Here is a 20199-nt window from a genome sequence, read left to right as displayed (position 1 = left end):
AACCTAGTACACAACCCAATAGTTAACATATTTCCAGCCAAGGGGGAGGAATAGACAATGGCACTAATTCCTGCAGCCACCTCCAAATTTTATTTTAAGTTATACCCGTCATTTTCTTATCCGTCGAAATGGAAAGGGACGGATGATTGACAACTGTTAATTTTAAAATGAATGAACACGGGCGAATGAAATAGGCATCTCGCTGATATGCAGACCCGTTTGACGTGTGCTGTCCATAGTTCTGTCGGGTTATTGGCCAATATAAAAATTTGGGAGGGGATTTTAATTTCTGCCTAAAATTTACGTGTGTTTCATAAATTTTATGCCTGTCGATTACCCGTCCCTTTCCTTTTCTACGGATAAGAAAATGACAGGTATAACTTGTAATAAAATTAGATAGTGTGTATTGGAAACAGTGCCAATGGGATGTCATCCATGTCGTAGGGAAATCTGCGATAAATTACAAGTTTAGGGTTATTCTCGGGTTAGTCTCGTCGTAAGAGACAGTCAGTCTCTCTCTATTTAAGAGCTGCGCTCTTGTCGGTGGAGTAATCGCCATTCCTCTCTTCTTCCCGCCAAAACCTTCACCTCCCGATACGACACGACCTGCACCTTCTCTTTTATTTGTTTCATAAATGTTATCCTAGGTCTACACCTTCCTCTCTTCCCTTCATTTTTTTCAGTCAGTAAGGGTTATTCTTTATCTGCCTCGCAAGACCTCCCTATACTGAAGATATTTTGAATATTGTTTATATCAATATAAAACGACAGTAGTTTAAGCGTAGCCGTGGTTGACACAAATTGCTCGTGATTGATCGATGGCAGTACACTTCATGTGCAAACTTTGTATTGAACGTGAGAGAATGTTGCGAATGATTGAACGGACCCAAATACTTTTACACGTTCGAGAATTTCTTTTTTAAAGAGTAAAACTGTTTGGTGCCATTTTATTAGGGTATTTTGTACACTTAAGCCAGAAATGAATAATATATACTGGTTATAATGTTAGCGCAAAAATATCATGAATTTTGCGACGGAAAATTCCACTTGATAACTACTCAAAATCATGGTCTGAATTATCCCTCAAAGTTTTCGTTGCGATGTCAGTAATACCCTGTATATTAATTACTTTCGTTGTCTTTGGAATTAATTTTATTATTTCATTTTCTCTTTATTAACACTAGTTGCAAATTCAAATCTCGAGTCCGCAACGTGGTAACTAGAATCTTTAATATACAAATGATGTACCTATATCCAGGTAGGTATGCTCAAAAGTGACAGCTAATATTTCAAGGTTAGCCCAGCTGACGTCATCCCGCCCTGCGTTGCCATTTCTTAAAAAAATAATTTCCCCACAACCACTGCTTTTATATTTACTTGGCAAGGAAATTTTAACTTTTACTAAATGATTTACGTACAGTTTTAATTATTTTTATATACTTAAGTGACAAATAATAGTAATAAAATACATTTATCAGTAATTCACTTAATTTTCAATAATAAAAACGTCCTTGGAATGTTGGTGATTCCAATTGGAAGTGTTACTTACGTCATCAATGGGCTAGCAATGGCGGCTTGTTATAGGAATGAGCAGACCAGGTTTTCTTATACCATGAAACTAGTTACGTTTCGATGCAGACCGAATCCAGTTAGTTACAAGCCTTGAAACGACCCTCGATTTACTACCAGAGTCAGTCGCAACGTCAATATTACGACCTCGTTAGTAGTTAGTAGATTTCCCTAAAGCTCAGTACACGCGGAGTGATACCAGGGGGATTAAAAAGGTCACACTGAAACACGTCATCTAAGAAAGCAACATTGCTATTTGATATTGTTGACATTGGGCTTATTTTTATATGCGCAAAAATAATAATATTATATATTTAATAATATTATTTAATATTATATTTGTCTAATTGCAATATTGCTTTATCGGGAGGATTCTGCTCATTATTCTGAGTCATTATCCAGTCGGAAAATTCATGAAACTTCAGTGATTTGAAAAATTCCACTTGTTGTCAACTCAGAATTATGGTCTGAATCATGCCTCAAGGTTTTAGTTACGATGTCACTAACACTCTGTATACTTGAAATGCTGGACTAGTGTTCATCCATTTTTTTTTATTATTTAAAAGTATATTAAATTTATTGATAAAGTAAATACATTACTCATCCATTTATGGGCAAACACAACATGCTAATTTCTATTCATTCTATGTACAGTAATGAGCAATATAATGTATCCACTTTAAGACTCTGTCGCACTAACATATTTGACATTTAGTGAGACTTGCAGTTCGATTTGTCAAAAAAGTTAATGTGACATGGTACCAAAGTATATACATATTAATGCTCGTGACGAATAAATAAATAATACTAAAAATAATAAAACAACACATAAGACAATTAAAAGGTTAAACGTTACCTTGCCAAAAGAAAATTCAAAAAAAAATTAAAACTTATTGTTGATTTGCCGCATTATGACATTTACTACATGGCCAGAGAGGCGATACACCACACACAGTGTTTGTTACACATGTAAACCCAGCTTTAAGATCATTCACTCACGGAACAAAACTTCTACATGAACTTTTATTACAGCCATAACTTCTATGAACACATAGTCCTGAGTTCAAAGACTAAAACTAGCTAATAGGATCGGTCACAGCGTCTATTAAATTTGCATGCATACTGCGACTTATATATAGATATACAGGGTGCTAGTGATATCGTAACGCATACTGAGATTCTGATTTGAGGAACTCAAGAATCATCATTCAAGCATATAATAACGGGTTCTTACCGCGTTTAAATCAAGAATCATCGTCTGGATCACCCCCCTCAGTATTCGTTACGATGTCACTAACACCCTGTATGTTGTGTTTCACGTAACGCATGCACACTCGTTTATTTACGTGTCACAGAACCACACAGCGGACACTTCATACAAATAACCCGGTTTTACACATACATTACTCATTGACGTTAGTTAGAGTATTCAATATAGTACAGTCATAAGCAATATAATGTACCCACTTTAGGACTCTGTCGCACTAACATATTTGACATTTAGTGAGACTTACAGTTCAATTTGTCAAAAAAGTTAATGTGACATGGTACCTTTTTTTTTTTTGACGTGACTTATTGTAGATTTGCCGCAGATGGCATTAACTACTTGGCCGGACAAATGGGGAGCGCTGAAGGCTCTCACCCGGTACAACGTTTAAGACAACAGGCCTGAGGGTGCCCAGTTGGGCGCGAACCTCGGCTCAGGGCGTCGTCTGAGAGGAAAAATATTTGAAAGAATTAATCGACCCTAGTGGGTCGATAGCGATAAGCGCTGAATGAGGGAAATCGTCGACCACGCCGGCGAGGTCGGTATCGGGGCTCTGAAGTGTTTGGTGTCGCGAGCTGATTGGCTGCCTCTATGGCTAGAGTAATCGGGTCGTCGGGATCGTACATTACGTCCTTCGGACGCCGATAATTTTCAGTGCCGTCCCTAAGCGGAATGTACTCGGAAGCCGCAACTACCAGGGGATTTGGGTGGTGCGGAGCAGAATCGAAAAAACGTTTGGAAGCTAATTTGAGCCATTGGGCAATGGTTGGCAGACCTAGGTCAATGTGCAGATTTTCATTGCGTAGGAACCACGGAGCTCCCGTGGCTTTCCGCATGAAACGATTTTGTATTACCTGTAGACGGTGAATTACCTGTAGACGGTGAAGACATGGTACCAAAGTGTATACATATTAATGCTCGTGAACGTACACGCGCATCTGTGTGTGTGTGTGTGACGTCTGACGCCCATAACAATATTCAATCAATCAATCAATAATACTTTATTGCACAACAACATATGCAAAGGACATAAACATACGAATAAAAATAAGCGCAATAGGCGAGCTTATTGCTAAACAGCAATTTCTGCCAGGCAAACTTAGGGTGAAAGAAGTTTATGCATATGTTTATGTGTTTCATATATGCATATGTTTGTGTGTTGTATATCTAGGTATGTGTGTGTGTGTGTGTGTGTGTGTGTATATACTGGGTGTTAGTGACATCGTAACGAATACTGAGAGGGATGATTCAGACCATGATTCTGAGTTAATATCTAGTGGAATTTTCCGTCGCAAAATTCATGAAATTTTGAGTTTTGTTTTTAATTATTTTCAATTCCATATTGTGCTTTTAGCTGCATAGAACCCAAATTTCAATAAAAAAAACAATAATGACAAATTATCGAAAATTTTCGATGTAATTGAGACAACAGCTGCTCGAACGGGTCAACGGCCACACGCACCGCGCCGCGCGCCCCGCTCTGCGCGCCCCGCGCCGCTCGCCGGCGGCGCGGCGGCGGCGCGGCGGCGGCGCGGCGGCGGCGCGGCCTACAAAGTAGGCACTACGAACCGATCCTATTTCTTTCTCTGTCTATCGTAAATTATAAATTTATTTTATTCTTATTCTTAAATGGACGGATAATCAACAGGCATAAAATTTATGGAATACACGTCAATTTTAAGCAGAAATCTAAAACAACCGACAGAATTAAGTTACCAGCGAGATACCTTTTTGATTCGACCGGGTTATTCATTCATTTACTCATAGGAATCAGGGCCATTATCTACCTAAAACAGTTGAAACAGTAAATAATTGTATTCTTTGTTGTCATTAGAATAACTAACAACCAACTAACACAACCACCACAGATTAGATAATTAGTTACCTACTATGTCAACCATCCACCAACTTAGTATGTAAGTACCTACGCAAAACCTCGCTACACAAAAATCGAGCGAGATCGCGTCTAGAATTGGGCGGACACTCCGCCAGAGTGTTGCCTATCGATATTCTATCGATACCTAGTTAAAAAAAAAACAATAGTAGGTACCTATCGATAGATCTTTTAGATCAATACCCATTATTGTTACAAAGCAAGACCTATCGGTACTATCGCTAGTATCAATCTAAATGTACTATCACTACTTTCGATAGTTTAGACAATTTTCAAGTTCAACAATTGATAATCTACCTATCGATAGTTCGGCAACTCCGCCGCGTAGGCAATGTCGGCATGTTCAAAGAAAAAAATTGTCCGAGAGGAGTGATCTTATTTTTCTTGTTACATGTTGGTACCGTACCGAGGTACTAAGTACTAAGTTATTCGTGGTTTTAAATCTCATTGTTAAATCATCAGTAAAGAACTAATTAAACCTATCCTGTTCTGTGTACAATATTCATGTAACGGCTACGTGCTTACATAAGTACCTAGTAGACGGGAGCAACGACTTAACGTACCTTCCGAAGCACGGATCATTTTACTTTCGGACAATCAGGTGATCAGCCTGTAACGTCCCAACCAAAGGCCTTATAAACAGATTTTTGTGATATGTCCCCACCGAAATACGAACCCGGACCCTCCGCATCCCATCGCTCAACCACTGGACCACATAGGCCAAGAAGGTTCTAAGACATAATTAAAGGATCCTGGGACGCAAGACCTCCGAGTTAGGGCTTGTTTGATCTGTCTTGATGGATACTCGGACGTGAATAGCCTCACGGATCAAGGGCAACGCGCGCCAATAAAGTAGGCATTACGAACAGATACTAGGTATTTCTTTGAGTTGATAGGTATCAAGTGAAGTTTCCTGTTGCCAAATTCATAAAAAAATTAGATTTTTTTCAGTCCCATATTGTGTTTTAAGCTGCATAGAACGCACATTTAAAATAAACAAATAAAAATTACTAATTATTAAATTTTATCAATGTCATCAATAATAATAATAACGTATCTACAACTTCAGCTATGCGCAGGTGAATAGCCGGCGCACGGGTCAAGGGCAACGCTCGCCAATAAAGTAGGCATACGAACAGATACTATTTCTTTCTCTGTCACTTGCACCATAAACATACTTCTCTCTCTCTCTCTAGTCGTCGGCTCGACTCGGCCGCGGCCGGTGCGTCGTCGGCGCCCTTAGTCGGCGCCTTTGATGCTTTGCGCTAACGCCGCCGCCGCGCGCTTCCGCTCAGTCGAATACTGAGCTTGACACGAATCGCGTGATGTTTTTCGAGGATATTTTTTTCGTGTTTGTGAGTGTTTGTTTCATTCTGTAAATGAGTAGTGTCGACTATGATGATAGATCATAGACCATTTACTGCGCAAAAGTATGGAATATTGTTGATGTTTATTAAAGAACAAGGTGTTGTGTTTGTGAGTGCGTGTGATACCTACCTACCGCGGAGGAAACGCGATGTTGCATACCTACGTGACGTGACATGTTCTAGGGTACCTACCTAGGTACTTCATCCGAAGGAATAACAATTAAGGTAAGGCAAGAGTAGGGTTTTTATTGTTAATAAGTTAGGAACGTTTTAATAACTGGTAGGTAGGTACCGTGCGTGAAAAATCGTGGCAGTAGGTGTTCTACTTCAACAAACAACATTTTTAAACGTTGAACCACTAAGCATCTAAATACAAGAGAATGAAAACTCCTACCTAGATATCAACATCGTATCACGCACGCGTAACGTAGCCGCGCGTAAGTTTAGCGTCTGTGTGGCGCGTTGTTCGACTTACATTGCGGCACAGTAAAAATTGAAAATCTTAATTAAACATTTGCGACAAGAAAAACACCCACCATCGTTTTTAGTACAATAAAATAGGCGTTCCATTTTTTTTTTCGTTACGATGTCACTAACACCCTGTATATATGTATGTATGTTGTGTGTGTTTATGTAATGTATGTGTTTTGTGTTGTTTAATTTAGTTTGTTTATGATATTCTTCGCAGTAGTAGTACTAATATAACTGTCTACCAATATATACTTTCAAACTGAAGACTCCATAAGCTTATTAGCTCATCGGAAACTCAGCATTTTACATCGCCCGTTATAAAATATTAGCTGGAACTACATTTCAAATGAGATGGAGCTAATGGAAGGAATGAAACGAGATTTTGCAACGTAGCATTTACATGAATGTAGGAATTGAATGTGTAATGAAATCGAATGAAAAAGTGTTAGGTATAATAACAGCGTATACACTGTTATTGTTAATGGATGAATTGTATAAAAGGTTAGCCGTAGCATAGAATAAAGAATAATACTACGTATCATCATCATCAGCCCATTTACGTCCCCACTGCTGGGGCACGGGCTTTTCCTATGGATGGATAGGGAGATCGGACCTTAAACGATCACGCGGGCCCAGTGCGGATTGATGGTTATTAACGACTGCTAATGCAACCGGGACCAACGGCTTAACGTGCCTTCCGAAGCAGGGAGGAGCTCGTGCTGAAAACTTTTTTTTTGTGGTCACCCATCCCATGATCAGCCTTTGCGAAAGTTGCTTAACTTCAACACTCGCAGACCGAGCGCGTTTACCGCTGCGCCACCGAGCTCCTCTTGATGATGATGATGACTACGTATAGAACGGTAACTCTCCGCCCCGCACCAATCGTTTCGGGCGCCGACCTCACACCCTCTGGGCCTTACTTTATTCTTATGTAAGCCACTAAGGAGTAAGGGGGAGAGCGTGCGGACTGCGTCTCGCTCGCACTTACGCGTTAAGCGGCACACGGTAAAAAGTGATATTTTTGTATGGAGTATCCGGTGTGTACCCGTAGGTCATAAACTAAGGTGAACTGCTACAATCCTGGCATCTTCTCTTCTTTGCGAGTCGATGGCGATCGAAGCTAAATTTTTGCTGACCAATAATTGGCCACGCTTACGGCATAATAACATTAAAGCGATCGTGATAAGGTTCGATCAGTAATAATGACCGTGATAAACAATTGGTGATTGGTGAAAGTAGTAACTTTAACATAGATAAACTCACGCCTATTTCCCACCGGGGTAAGCAGAGACTATAGAAGTCCATTTGCTTCGATTCTGTCCCACTTCTCTTGCTTTCTCAACCTTCATCAATTGCTTCATACACGCAAGCCGGTTCAGAGTAGATCGTACTAAACCTTTTCTAAGGACATATCCAATTTGGTCAATGTAAGTTCTTCTAGGTCTTTCTCTGCCAGCCCTACCATCAACTTTCGCTTTATATACCGCTTTCGCAATTCTATTATCCTCAGTAATACGTTTTCGGAGGTATGTGACCTAACCTGTGTTGGGCTAGTTTTCCATTTGCGGGTTGGAAGGTCAGACAGGCAGGCGCTTCTGTAAAAAACCGGACCTGTAAAATCTTCAGGTTAGGTAAGCGAACTCTGTGAGAAACGGGATAATGCTAGGGGGATGATGAAGTGACAAGACAACAGTACAAAAATACAAATAATCTTAATTGAAATATATGTCACATATGCGTCGTAATACGTCCACTTTAAGCCAGGAAACACATTATGAAACCTCCATTAATATGAATGTTGTGAAATGTTTCAGACGGGGTGGTGCTAATCGACCCGGAATACGTGAAAGACCGGAAGGTCTTCGGGCACGTGTTGGCCGCGTTCCGGTATGGACGGGAGGACCTCGACGTGCTGGGACTGACCTTTAGGAAGGACCTCTATCTCGCTGCTGAACAGGTAACACTCATTCAGTAGCTACTTGGCCCTGCGGTGTCAATGTGGTGTTGGAAGCCGTGGTAGTCTCAAATAGGTTCTTCCAACTGCCTGCCAAACAACCGCCCCAACAAGGCCTAAACCAATCATTTTAAAAACGTACGCCCACATTGTGGGCACGTCAGCACACCGCCTACGTAATTATAGATGAATGCCGCAGGTGGTCGGGCTTTCAGATCATCACGTTTTCTGTCCAGATCTGGCCGAGCAAGTGAGCCGTGGTAGCCCAGTTGGTAGAACGCTTGCCTCTCACTATAAGGTCGCAGGTTCGAATCCAGCACAGGCCTAAACCAACGATTGTCGAATTTGTTTTCGAATTCATGTTTGAATCATAAATAATTACCACGTGCGCAGCGGCGAAGGAAAACTTCGTGAGGAAACCCACCCTCCCGAGAAATGAGTTTCGGAGGTATGTGACCTGTGTTGGGTTGGTTTTCCCTCCGCGAGTTGACAGGTCAGACAGGCAGTCGCTTCTATAAAAAACCGGAATGTTAGGACCATTGGATGCGACCCTTGTGAAACAGTCAAATGTTCATGTTACACAAAGTTCAAGGAAGCCTGAGATCCCGACACAAATTTTGTACCGGGTGAGAGCCCTCAGCGCTCCCCAATAGTCCGGCCAAGTAGTTGCGACGCGGCAAATCTACAAGAAGGTCAAAAAAATGGGCTTCAAGTCTTTGAAATATTTTACGTTCTTTATTCAAAGAAACTCAATAAGTTCTAGAAAATAATCAAATAAACGAAGCCTACCCTTATAGGTATTATTAGCGGCAAAATTTTTTGATCAACTTTGTTCAAATTAAATTGAACACGAATTGGCAACCGGACAAAATTTGATTTTCAACAAATAACTGGCACATGTAAAATCAACGTTATCCTTGTTGCCTGTAGGAAACCATTTGTGTGGTGTGTTTTTGTTTTTTTCTCAATGTAATTGGAAGCAAATTGGTACCTGGTAACAGGTAAACGCGTGGAAAAGTCTTAAATTTCCATTAACGAAGCCGTTGTGCTTCGATGAGATAGACTGAGTCGCTGAGTGAATAATATCATAGAATAAAGATCAATATCGGCCTCCGTGGTCCAGTTGAGCGTTGTGCTCACGATCCGGAGGTCCCGGGTTCGAATCCCGGTGGGGACAAATCACAAAAAGCACTTTGTGATCCCTAGTTTGATTAGGATATTATAGGCTGATCATGATCACTTGATTGTCCAAAGAGTAAAAAGATCCGTGCTTCGGTAGGCACGTTAAGCCGTTGGTCCCGGTTCTTACTTACTGATGTGAGTACGTAGTCGTTACCATGAGTCATGTCAGGGGCTCAGTAATAACCCTGACACCAGGTTTGATGGGGTTGGTAATTCACCTCACAATCCACACTATAGAAGAAGAAGAAGAACAATACTACGTATATAACGGCAACTCTCCCCCCCCCACTAATTTGTATCGAGGGCCGACCTCACTTCTGGATCTTACTTTAGTCTATGTCTCGCTCGCACTTACGCGTTAGGCAGCACACGGTAAGAATGAGATTTTTGTACAGAGTGTCCGGTCTGTGCCTCTAACGCAACATAGCATCACTGTGATTACTCTTGTATCCTCGAAGGGATAGGCAGAAGTGTATTATTATACCCCTCTATAAAAGCCTCTCGATTCAAAAGTAACCCTGACCATAGAATAAGGAATAATACTACGTATAGAACGGCACCTCTCTGCTCCCCACCAGCGTCTGAGCTAGATTCAAACCCACCGCCTCTTATTATCTTATCTTATGCTGCGTTTCTATTGTGCGGAGATGTGCAGGAATCGACCAATCACCGTGCGGGAGAGAGTAACAGAGCGTCTTCGTTTTTCGCTCTCTCGAACGCTGTGATTGGTTAAATCCGCACATCTCCGCGTCAATGGAAACCCGGCCTTACTTTAGTCTTCAATCGTATGGTGTCAGACATCACACACACAGATGCGCGTATACTATAACGTCAATGTGTAGTCTTTTTTTGCCTTTGATAGGTTTGCTCTTGGCTCCAGACTTGCCCGAAGGCATTGACGAGGCCTATTGTCTGTGTAAAACGAGGTTTTTTATATGAAGTGTCCGGGGTGTGGTGGTATGTTAAACTGCGTTGCCGGAAACACGACGTTATTATATAATTTAATTTCCCTTTATGTCGTTCCGCTTGGTGTGAGAGGATACGTTATGTATGTATTATATATATTATTCACTTAATAGAATCTCAATCGTTACCTTACGGAGATATATTATCTGTATTTACCTGTATTTCAATATTATTCAGGGTGTTAGTGACATCGTAACGATTACTGAGGGGGATATTTCAGCTCATGATTCTGAGTTAATATCAAATGGAATTTTCCGTCGCAAAAGTATGGAACTGAAAATAATTAAAAAAGACACCAAAATTTACATGATTTTTCCGACAGGAAATTCAACACACGGGAATATAACCTAGAAACCACGTGATACCAATTATCTATAATCCAAACATGAACTCAAAGTCTCAAACTCATAAAGTCGAATTTAGTGGCTAATTATGTATAATCCAAACATGAACTCAAAGTCTCGAAACTCATAAAGTCGAATTCAGTGCCTAATTATGTATAATCTAAACATGAACTCAAAGTCTCGAAACTCATAAAGTCGAATTCAGTGGCTAATTATGTACAATCCACATGAACTCAAAGTCTCGAAACTCATAAAGTCGTATTCAGTGGCTAATTATGTATAATCCAAACATGAACTCAAAGTCTCGAAACTCATAAAGTCGAATTTAGTGGCTAATTATGTATAATCTAAACATGAACTCAAAGTCTCTAAACTCATAAAGTCGAATTCAGTGGCTAATTATGTACAATCCACATGAACTCAAAGTCTCGAAACTCATAAAGTCGTATTCAGTGGCTAATTATGTATAATCCAAACATGAACTCAAAGTCTCGAAACTCATAAAGTCGAATTTAGTGGCTAATTATGTATAATCTAAACATGAACTCAAAGTCTCTAAACTCATAAAGTCGAATTCAGTGCCTAATTATGTATAATCAAAACATGAACTCAAAGTCTCGAAACTCATAAAGTCGAATTCAGTGCCTAATTATGTATAATCAAAACATGAACTCAAAGTCTCGAAACTCATAAAGTCGAATTCAGTGGCTTAAAGCCCGAGCCGTGATTCGAACCTGTGACACATTGACGTACGACAGGCGTTTTGTTATCACGCAAATTAAGTATTTTTAATATATTTATTCAACTACAAACCCGATGTCGATAATAAAAACGAATGGAACCCAGAGGGCGAATAACATAAAAAATAAAAATTCGAGTTTGAATTTGTAAACTTTGATTAAAGGTAGCGAGTGACACGTTAACACGAATTTTGGGGATTCACAGATACTTTTTTAATGGGACAACTTTCTGGAAATGTTAAAAAGTTGAGGCCAACTTTTTTGTTACCGCAATCCCAGTTATGGATAATGTTTCCTGAAGCTCGGCGACGTTCGCCAGCTGTATCGTCGCTTCACAGTGAAAACCAAAGACCTTTTTCAAAAATCACATCAGAATGTGATTCTAATTCTTTCATTTCATTTCAATCCGGGTTAAAATTGAGACAACAAAATGTTACCTGGATTTTAAGTGGATTTTGACACCATATTTATGTTTGTGATATGATCCCCACCGGGATCAGAACCAAGCACCACCAAATCGCGACCCCAACGCTCAACCACGGAGGGACTCAACCCAGGTGTCAGGGCCCTGGACACTTCATACAAAAAAACTTCGTTTTAACACGCGCGTTTGTGTGAGGTCTGACGCCCCGCCCGACACGATTGAAGACTACAGTAAGACCGGGTTAAACCTAGCTCCGCCGCTGGTGGGGAGCGGAGAGTTGCCGTTCTATATGTAGTATTATTCCTTATTCTATGGTCAGGGTTACTTTTCAATCGAGAGGCTTCTGATATAATAACGACTACCAATTTACTTAAAGACCTTTCGAAGCACTGAATCATCTTACATTCACAGGTAAACACTCCGAGTCTATTTCTATATTAGTTTTTTGTATTATGTGGTGCAAATGGGTGAATATAGTCAAAAGTGAGATGATGCGGGCTGATTGATGATTTTGAAAATGATCTTTGACCAACTCTCATTTATCTGTCCAGTTTTAATTCTTACGTCTGTTCCGTTGATCTTATTTGCTGCTGGATCATTTCAGATATACCCACCAACGAGCACACCCAAACGGCCTCTGACTCGGCTACAGGAGCGCCTGGTCCGCAAGTTGGGTCCCGCCGCGCACCCCTTCTACTTCGAACTGCCCCCGCACTGTCCCGCGTCGGTGACACTGCAACCTGCCCCGGGTGACACGGGCAAACCTTGCGGGGTAGACTACGAGCTGAAGGCTTTCGTTGCAGATTCCCAGGATGACAAGCCGCATAAACGGTAATATAACACTGGCTTTTCTTCTTTACAATATGATGATGATGAATTCCGACCGATTTCGGCCATGGCGACCACTTCGACTCCTAGTCGGCACGACGCTGATGCGCCCGAAGATGGCTTATGTAGCCTATCATTACAGTGAACTCCCGCGCACAGTGAGGGCACGTGAGCACACCGTTTTGGTATTTATAATGAATAGCGGCAGGGGGACGGGCCTTCAACTCATCACGTTTAGCGTCGAGGTCTGCCGTGCTCTGTTGCTCGAACTCGTGTACTCGCCTCATCACCAGCCTGCGCCATTCTGGGCGCTGTGCTGCCAAACCCTCGCATTGAGAAGGCTCAATATTGCAATACAATACAAAAACGCTTTATTGCATATATAAACACAACACCAAAAACAATTACAAATGTGACAGGGGAAGTACAATCGGCGGCCTTGCTAAATAGCAATTTCTTCCAGATAAACTTTATTTCTTCTTTATGCCACTGTAGTCCTGTACACTGACTTGCTTCTCAAACGGGGAGCGCCGGTTCGCACCCCGTGACTGGACTTGCACCAATGAGTTATTTACCTTACGTGAAGTGTCACAACATTGTTGTGAATTGGGCCGTGTTCTAGGTTGAACATTAATTATGAAATTCTGATAACTGAATAAAGACAGATATAAAAGTAACGAAAAGCTTCCTCCTTTTTCCTATTTAACTTATTTATGAATTTTAATCAAGAAAAACTTAATAAGTCCGACATTTTATCACATTTATCTATGACGTCACAGTGTGCTTTTTCATACAAATTCCATAGTAATTTCGTGTTTTGACGTTTAATAAAAAGTAACTGATTTGACTAGTTGGAAACTAGCCTATTTTCATGATTGCAATTGAATGGATTTGAAAAAGAAAATGATGTCTGAATTCCAGGAACTCAGTCCGGTTAGCGATCCGCAAGATAATGTACGCGCCGAGCAAACAGGGCGAGCAGCCGTCGGTGGAGGTGTCCAAGGAGTTCATGATGAGCCCCAACAAGCTGTATCTAGAAGCTTCGCTCGACAAGGTATGCGAAGCATCTCTACATAACAAAAGATACATTCAGTGCTGGGCATAGGCCTCCCCTCAATCAACCGGAGGGGTATAGAGCATACTCCACCATGCTGCTCCACTGCGGATTGGCGGAAGTGTTTGGGCTAGTTAAGGCACGTTAAGCTGTTGGTCCCTGTTACTACTTACTGATGTAAGTAAGTAGTCGTTACATGAGTCATGTCAGGGGACTTTGGCGGCTCAATAGTAACCCTGACACCAGGGTTGATGAGGTTGGTAATCCACCTCACAACACACACGAGAGAAGAAGTATACCAATTATGTGTAATTTATGATGACTTAAAAATAACTTAATTTAAAAAAAATGGTAATATCTTCGGCCTATTTCCATTCCAGGAGCTCTACCACCACGGCGAGAACATAGCGGTGAACGTGCACATAGCGAACAACTCGAACCGCTCCGTCAAGCGCATCAAGGTGTCAGTGCGCCAGTTCGCCGACATCTGTCTCTTTTCAACCGCCCAATACAAGTGCACCGTCGCCGAGGCCGAGAGCGAGTTAGTACCATTCCATATACCTAACATAACATTAGTACATTGATAATAAGTACCGTAGTCCCGTCACACGACATCATACAAATACAAATACAAAAATATTTATTCGTGAATGTTGCGCGTTACAAGATATTACAGGGTGCTGACAACACTATATGTTGTCATCGGTCTCAGCACATTCAGCCAAGAATTGGCATACGAATTTAAAATTCATTCCATGATATAAGAAGACCAGCCGGGTCTGCATGACAACCGCGCCGCGCGCGGCGCGAATTATATTGAGCGCTTCGACCAATAGCCGTTTGACGTCCATCTACGTAGATAGCATTCGTATCGTTCATTGGTCCAAGCGCTCAATATAGTTCGCGCCGCGCGCGGCGCGGTTGTCATGCAGACCCGGCAGGTATCAAAACTGACAGCTAGCGTTTCAAGGTTAGCCCAGCTGACGTCATCCCACCCTATGTTGCCATTTTGTAAAAAATAAATGGCCCACGTCCAATGTTTTTAATTTACTTTGCAAGGAAATTTTGCACCTTTAGTAAAAGATTTACGTACAGTTGTAATGATTTTTATATATGTGCCAAGTAATAGTAATTAAATATTTTAGTCAGTAATTCCCTTAACTTTCAATAATAAAATTTACGTCCTTGGAATGTTGGAGATACCAATTGAATGGTAACACTTACGTCATCAATGGGCTCGTTAGAAGAATAGGTTAGCAGTGGCGGCTTGTCATAGGATTGAGCATACCTGGTCTTCTTATACCATGGTTCATTCATCATCATCGCGTCGTCATTTTCTGTATGTGACTTACCTGTAAGGGCTGGTTTTCCCTTCGCGAATTGGAAGGTCGGCCAGACAGTCTCTTCTGTGAAAAACCGGACCTGTCAAAACTTCAGGTTTGGTAAGCGGACCCTGTGAATAACAGGATAATGCTAGAGTCCAGTCCCGTCACACGACGAAAACTTAATACTAACGTAGGTGTAAATTCATACGCAGGACCGTCAAAAATTACGAAGGTACGGTCGTCTTAGCATTTATAGCGAGTGAATAAAATGAACGAATAAACCGGGCGAATTATATAGGCATCACTATGCAACCCGTTTTACATATGCTGTCAACTTAAGTCTGTCGGGTTATTGGCTAAAATAAATTTTTACTAAGGTTCTTTTTAAATTCCTCCCTAAAATTGACGTGTGTTCCATAAATTTTATGCCTGTCGATTACCCGTCCCTTTCCTATTCGGCGGGTAAGAAAATGACAGGTATAACTTAAAATAAACTTAGATGGTATGTACCTACGGAATCAGCACTATTATGATGCTTAGTGCATGCTATCAATATATTTAACTTAAAAAGCTTTGTATGTGTGTATATTGTTGTCGTCGCTTATTTCTAGTTATATTTTTCTGTGTTTATTTTTACCCGACAGAGAAAAAAGGAAGGATTATGATATGTTATGCCTACCTATTGTATTTAAGTAATATTATGATATACTTAATGTCCTGTCGATTCTAAAGAATGGAACGAACATAATTTTAGTTTGACAGTAAGCTTTTCCACCATAACATAGCATCGCGCCTGTAACCCCGAAGGGGTAGGCAGAGATGTATAGTATACTCCCAATTCTCGCCAGCTATGTTTAAAGGCTGACACGCACCGGATACGTCTGCAGCACGACGCGTTGCGTTTGCAGCACGTTGCGTTTTGTGATCTATGTACTTATATGGGTCGTTCTTCTTTTTTTCGACAATAAAAATACATTTTCTCGATATATCGGATTTAACATCTTTTAAATTATAACGGCAATAAATATTTCGAAACATCATAATATATTAAGACACCTTGGTAACATACTTATCTTTGCAGGGGCATTCCAAAAAAATATTGTGACAGAGTGGCCCTTTTCGTCGGAGACAGCATTTCGATTTACCACTGTCACAGAATTTTGTGAAAGACAATCAAGCTACGTTAATCGAAGAACCGATTAGTATTTTGCTAGTATTTTGAGATGGAAAGAAAACATATAACTTATCAGAACAAAGGACATATCAATGTTGATAAAAAAGAAAAACGACCCATATACGATCGTTCACACCAAAAGTGTCGTAGCAGCGATGCGTTGAGTTTGCGTGCGCCAGTCGGACAACAGTCCGCAAGATACAAACCAAAATGGCGCGCGCAACAGACGCAACGCGTCGTGATGCAAACATAGCTGGTATGTGGCAGCCTTTAGTCCCATGCAATAGAGAACAAGCCTATTGCCATTAACCAGATACAAACCAGATACAAATCCTGGAAACAACGTGATTTCAATTATATGATACCAACATTAATTCAAATTCATAAAGTAAAAGTAGTTTACTCGAGCCAGGATTCGAACCCGTTACATTACGATGTGATTTTTAAGGGCTGTCAAACTATGATTTTGTCCGTAAGAATGGACAGTAACACACGCACACATAACTTAGTTATTATGAATTAATCCAGGGAGCCCAAAATTAAGGCGAAGGGGGCGTTTAGTTTCCCATTCTGGAGGATGTTCAGTAAGAAATTACAAGTACAGTCTCTGTGAGTAAGTGTTTGCGTGTGAGTGCATGCCCTCCTATCCCTTCTCCCTGTCGACCTCCCTTATACTACTTCGCTCTAGTATGGCGCGTGTGAAAACAGAACAGAAATACAGGCTGTTAGTGACATCGTAACGAAAACTTTGAGGGACGATTCAGGCCATGATTCTGAGTTGATATCAAGTGCAATTTTCCGTTGCAAAAGTATGGAACGGAAAATAATAAAAAAACCACTTTCATGAATTTTCCGACAGGACATTCCACTTGATATCAACTCAGAATCATGGTCTGAATCATCCCCCTTAGTATTCGTTTCGTTGTCACTAACACCCATACCTACTTGTATGGCTACTGTATGTACTTGTACGGGGTGTGAGTAACATCTTAACGAATACTGAGGGGGATGATTTAGCTGATTATTCTGATTATTAATATCAATTGGAATTTTCCATTGCAAAAGTATAGAATTGAATATAATTTAAAAAATCTAAAAAAAAAATACGAATTTTGCGACGAAAAATTCCACTTGATATTAACTCTGAATCATGGTCTGAATCATCGATCTGAGTATTCGTTACGATGTCACTAACACCCTGTACAGAGTACCGACTAGTGCGAACGAGACCAAGAATATGTACTTGTCTCAGGGTCAACCGCACTATGCTAGAGTGCAAATAGTATAGTATCGGGTTTGATATATTTTTATTTTTCTTTTGGGCTGGTGTTGATAATACCTATATCTGTATATTTATATATATCAAGATTTTTGTATGTAATTTGGTTGTGTTTTGGATAGTTCTTACATCGCTTGTGAAAGAAAATCACGTGTCTCATGGTTGAAGGTTTGTTAAAATTAACAAGAGTTCAGATGGTATCAAAGGCCACATTGAAGCGATTAATCTAAAAAGAAATATTGCAATTTGACGTTTGCGCATATCGACGGTAAAAAGCAATCCTGCTGTAACCCACAAAATGCAAAATGTTCACCAGAGCCCAAAAACTTTTGAAAAATTTGAAAAAAAATCATATCTCCTAAACTATTACGCCTATAAATGTGATTTTTAGAACCAAAATGTATTTTTTGTTTATCTATCAAGTCAAATACCTAAAACTTACTAGAAGTTAATTTAAGCCTATGTTTGTGTGGGTTACAGCAATCACACTTTTTTTTCTGTTACACAAAGTTGCTGTAAATGAAGCAGGTAAATGTATGGGCCACTCAAAATCAAGTACTTTATTTATACGCAAAATTGCTGTAATTCACTTATGATAACTATTCCTATATAGCAATTTTGATGTAAAAGTCGTAAGTCTGTGTTAGCTGGTGCAATTAATTGTCTTAACTAACAGAAGTTGTGAAATGATAATAAAATTAAAATGATGTAAGTATGGAATGACATTTATATGAAGTCATTTTAAAATGTTAAAGTACATAAACCCACTAATAAATAGCTAAATTATGAAATTAAAAATTACCATCTTGCATACACCTAAGCAACAATAGTGTACTCCGACCGCTTATAGCACGGGGAATACTACCTGTAGCGTGCTATACTATTTAACAGGTAAATTGTGAGATCAAAAACATTATACACTACTCCTACCTATGTATCTATTGAAGAAAATACTTTTGTAGATTTGCCGCAAATGGCATTATTTACTTGGCTAGACAAATGGGGGGCGCTGAGGGCTCGTACCCGGTACAAAATATAAGACAACAGGCCTGAGGGAGCCCAGTTAGGCAGATTAGCCACTGTACTTAAAGCTTTGAAGGTACTCGGAAGCCAACCTTTTTCTGCGGCTACCCACTCTGCGACCTGAGGAGTAAAGTAGGAGGTGTATTTTAAAGTACACTCTTGCGCGGTGACAAACGATACCACCGTTACCGCTCCTAAACCAGCGAGTCTCACCGGGAAGGGAGTGGTAGCTAGTGCTCTGTGAGACGGCCCGCTAGGCTTCGTACCGGTGCAGTCCTGCCACGCCTAGGCCGTTAAGATCGAAGCATGGCTCTCCCAATGGCAGGCGTGACAAAGGAACGAACGCGCCCATTTGTTCGCTCGCGCATCCCTATAGCGCCAGCCGCTGCCTCGAGCCGCAACTCGCCGCATACCAAATACGACGCCCACGCCATACTTCGCTGGCGGAGATCTTCGGCCATCCCCTTTTCCAATGCCCCTACCCCAACTCTCTAGATAAGAACATGTCGGGAATAAGAGGATAACAACACCGCCAGAACGGCAGTCAACGCACCAAAACCTATACCGATCTGCGGTTTCTCCATGCCCTCCTTGAACATGGAGACGACACCACCGCGCTCATGCGCGGCGGTTTACACTACCCCTGGCTCACCTCCACATGCGCCTCCATGTCCATCCCTGCGGATGACGCCCACGCCTGCGCCCGCTCTCGCTCCGGTGGTGGATCATCTGCTCAATTGGACGCACCACTTCCGACAGATGTGGGATAAGTTAGGCCATGTTCCCCACGCGCGTCCGTACGGCAAAAGAGCACGCTTCCTGGCGAAAACCGAGGAGGAGTTCAGGCTTTACCAGCGTTACGTCACCAACCTGGAGAAAGACACTGGACTCTTTTGGTTCACGTACACACCCCCGATGGAACATTCGCTGAAACTGGCGACCCGCGGATTACCGGTGGATACCGACATCGCAAAACTCGAGGAGGAGCTGAAGAACCGAGGCTACGTACAGGAGTATATCCGCCCCATCCAGGCCCGCACAGGCAAGCCTGGTTGCATCTTCTTCGTGGAGATCCGGCAAAGCCTGGGGTTCCAAAAGATCTACGAAACCTCCGAACTCCTATGCATGCCCGGTATAAAAGTCAAAGCATGGAGAAGACCCAAGCGCCACAGTGCCACCACTGCCAATAATTCCGGCACAGCAGCCTCAACTGTCATCGTCCCATAGCCTGCGTGCGATGCGGTGAGAGCCTTGTGGCGAAAGACTGCATGCCTCCCCGTGAGGAACCGGCTACCTGTTGCAACTGCAGGGGACTTCACCCGGCTAACAGCTCATCCT

General features: G+C 41.3%; 1 protein-coding gene across 3 annotated transcripts in view; it reads left to right on the top strand.

The window, feature by feature from the left end:
* Positions 1 to 20199, top strand: part of LOC126378488 (beta-arrestin-1) — a 148789-nt gene that overhangs the window by 115712 nt on the left and 12878 nt on the right. For 2 of the 3 annotated variants that reach the window (XM_050026902.1, XM_050026893.1), the window contains exons 6-10: positions 8383 to 8525; positions 12783 to 13009; positions 13928 to 14060; positions 14441 to 14601; positions 17088 to 17168. In XM_050026902.1, coding sequence (XP_049882859.1) covers positions 8383 to 8525; positions 12783 to 13009; positions 13928 to 14060; positions 14441 to 14601; positions 17088 to 17168 — 745 coding nt within the window. The remainder of the gene's footprint in view (positions 1 to 8382; positions 8526 to 12782; positions 13010 to 13927; positions 14061 to 14440; positions 14602 to 17087; positions 17169 to 20199) is intronic. The other variant, XM_050026911.1, reaches the window with a different exon arrangement.

This window comes from Pectinophora gossypiella, chromosome 2 (assembly GCF_024362695.1).
Source record: "Pectinophora gossypiella chromosome 2, ilPecGoss1.1, whole genome shotgun sequence".
Lineage (NCBI taxonomy): Eukaryota > Metazoa > Arthropoda > Insecta > Lepidoptera > Gelechiidae > Pectinophora > Pectinophora gossypiella.
The sequence above is the reverse complement of the archived record's forward strand: the minus strand, read 5'-3'. Positions and strand labels throughout refer to the sequence as shown.